The following is a 2,900-nucleotide window of genomic DNA, read 5'->3' as shown; positions in this document are numbered from 1 at the left end:
ACCCGGTCCCCTCGCTGCCGGGGCCCGCGGTGCTGCGCGGCCGGGAGGGCAGAGTCCCCTGCTCGGCAGTGTAGTGCCGGGCTGGCCAAGCACTGGCTCCCCCACCCCTTTTGATCCCACCCATATATTTATGTAGATAATAAAGTGCCTTCGGAGTGATGTAGCCACTAAGTGCTTTTGAACTGACAGGTCCTTGGGCAAATGATTGCCAGCACTCGTGGATTTATCAGATCTTTAAGATGAGATGTTGACATGCTTCAGTGGTGTGGGACTTAGACATGTTACAGTTATGTGGGTTTTTTTTTGTGGTGGCAGAGTTGGTTGAAGCACCTTGCTACTTGTTCCTGTGCCCAGGATTAAAAAAGGAGGGGAGGTAGTTCCTGGGCTGTCTTGCTGTGCAAACCTCCAGGGTCCTCTCGGTGCAAGGAAGCAGGTGCAGGTGTGGGAAAGAGCGGCAGGAGGAGAGGGTATGGATTGACTAAGCCAGCAAGGCCAAGAAAAATACTGATGTAACTACTGCTTTAATGGGTAAAGTAATGCTAGTATCTGCACTGTCAGTTCTGAAAAGGAAATAAGGGAAATAACTACAGTTCAATCTGCAGGAGAGTCTGTATTCAGAAGTACTAGTAGGTGTTGCAAGGTGCTTGAAGTAATTACACAGGTAGTTCTTCCAGACAAGATGCAGCTTTCTCCCGAATCTAGGCAGTGATCCTTCAAATACTGATGCACAGACTAAGCAATTGCACAGACACTGACTTCACGGTGACTGCTCCAGTGCTTAGGCATGAGTGAATGCTGCAGGTAACACTGGGAATGGAGAGATGTTACAAAGCAAGTGTCAGTTACTTTGTGCTGCAAAGGAAGCAGCGTTCTGTTAAACAGTAGCCTAGAAAGCACTTTTTGTAACTGCTAGAAAACCATGTAGTTCTGTTTCTTAATGTATTTCTATTATAAACAATCTGTACTCAGCATTTAATTATGTTGCAGTCTGCTAGTCTCTTAGCTCTTGGGACTTCTATTGTCTCTTTCTTCCAGCTATTTCCAAACTGTAAGCAAAAGAGGATGCTAGATGAAAAGGAACAGGAACTGTGGAGTATATTAATTGCAATATATTATCTCACTAGCTGATAGCCCTTGCTAACCACAATATTATCAGCAATTTTTATATTAACTTCTGGATACAACACAGACTACTTTAAAATCTGGACCCACAGGGCATCTTCCGTAAGGAGTCTGTTACATGATTCTTCTTGGAAAGATGGGTGAGATATCAAGGTCTGATCCCCCTAGACCTTTATCATTCCTTTCACTTTGAGATTTATCTCACGCCATTGTAAACAACTACCTAGGCTGGGGATCTTCAGTAACAAAACTACTAATTTAATACAAATATATTGGGCATCCTGTGGACACCCATTATATTCCCTAGGAACAGTTCCAGTGAGGGCGGTATTATTTGGATTGGATCCCCAGGTAATACTGTCAATGATGTACTGGAGTGGTAAGTTTCAGATGCAGTGGATCTTGGGCTTTAGAGTAGTTTTGCTGCAAAACTAGAACCTTAAGTGCATCTCTATCTCTTCAGATGAAAATACAGAATCCAGAGAATATTTTTCTGTTTAAATGTAGAAAGCAGTTTAGCAATTGAGCATGTGAGGAAAAACTGTAAGATGCTTGTCTTAACAGAATTTCACTGCTCTTTCTTGTCTGTCAGCCTCCAAGTAGAATATGTAATAACAATAAGCAAACCTATTGTATACTTGTTTCAGACTATTTTGGCCCAAATCGAGGTGCTATGATTACTTATATCAGGAAGCTGAAGCACTTCTGAAAAACTTTCCAGTTCAAGCTACAATTTCCTTTTATGAAGACTCGGACAGTGAAGATGATGAAGATGAGCTGGAAGAAGATGCAAGAACAGAATCAGATTGCTGATTACAGGAAAGGCCAATGCGACTTCTTAAGACTTAATTTAAACTTAATATAAAGATGTATTATAGTATTTTTAAAGATAATTTATTTGTATGTAAGTTATTCTTAATAAAACTGAAATGTTTTGTAATTTTATCTGAGCCTTTTTCCTTCCTGTTTTAGGCAGGGAAGGTATTGATTAGTATTTTTTACCTAAGGTTCTATATTTTCTAGACAGTAACTTGGACATCAATTTTAGGAGCAGAGAACGGATGCCTTGCTTTAAAGTGCTCTATGGTTATGTTACTTCCTCAGAGTTTGAGGACACAAGGAAAGCTTTTTCATTGTGATTTAGTAGGCTCCATGTGGAAGCATATCAAGGAATCATTGGATTAAGTATTCTAATGTTGTGCCTGCTGTTAAATGGAGTTTCAAACATGAAAAAGAAACAGTACAGCTGTTTTCCGCATGGAGAGAAGGATCCAAATTCTACTCTAGGCTTTGTTTTAAAGAAGGGGTTTGCCTTAAGTCACTCATGCTGCCTCATGTATGTGAACTGTATTGTTATACGTAAATACAGTATGAAACTATCAGGTTTGTTTGTAAAGTGGACATCAAGAAATGTGAAAAAGGTCCAGTGTGAGTTGTTTTGACGGCGAGTTTGGTTTTGATAATTAAAGCAAAGTTTGGTACCAATCACCACGCAGGCCAAAGCCCCTAAGGTGACAAAAAAATCCAAAATTTTAATTCAAATGCCCGTGCCTCTATCAGGTACAGCTTGCGTACATACGTGAACCCGTCCGGGCCCGAGTGCCCGTGTGTGTGTTGCTGAGGGCTGGGCTGGCTCAGCGTGTCAACAGCATCCCTGCAGCGCCTGCCCTCTCACCTCTTCTCCCAGTGGGCCTGACACAGCCGGGCAGGGAGGAGCAGGTCTTCGCCCACAGCCCTTCTCACCTTTTACCTTCAAACCGTGGGGAGCAGCTACAGCG

General features: G+C 42.2%; 1 protein-coding gene across 1 annotated transcript; it reads left to right on the top strand.

Annotated features, from left to right (window-relative positions):
• Window positions 1-1,769: 1,769 nt before the first annotated feature.
• On the top strand, window positions 1,770-1,935 carry LOC104069675 (protein ripply2-like; the record flags this gene model as incomplete). The annotated part of the gene is made up of 1 exon (XM_009577723.1): window positions 1,770-1,935. A coding segment is annotated over one exon (166 nt), but the record flags the coding sequence as incomplete, so codon positions are not given.
• Between the last annotated feature and the right edge of the window lie 965 nt (window positions 1,936-2,900).

Source organism: Fulmarus glacialis, unplaced genomic scaffold, assembly GCF_000690835.1.
Source record: "Fulmarus glacialis isolate BGI_N327 unplaced genomic scaffold, ASM69083v1 Scaffold47755, whole genome shotgun sequence".
Classification (NCBI taxonomy): Eukaryota; Metazoa; Chordata; class Aves; order Procellariiformes; family Procellariidae; genus Fulmarus; species Fulmarus glacialis.
Note: the sequence above shows the minus strand (reverse complement) of the source record. Positions and strands in the feature narration are given on the sequence as shown.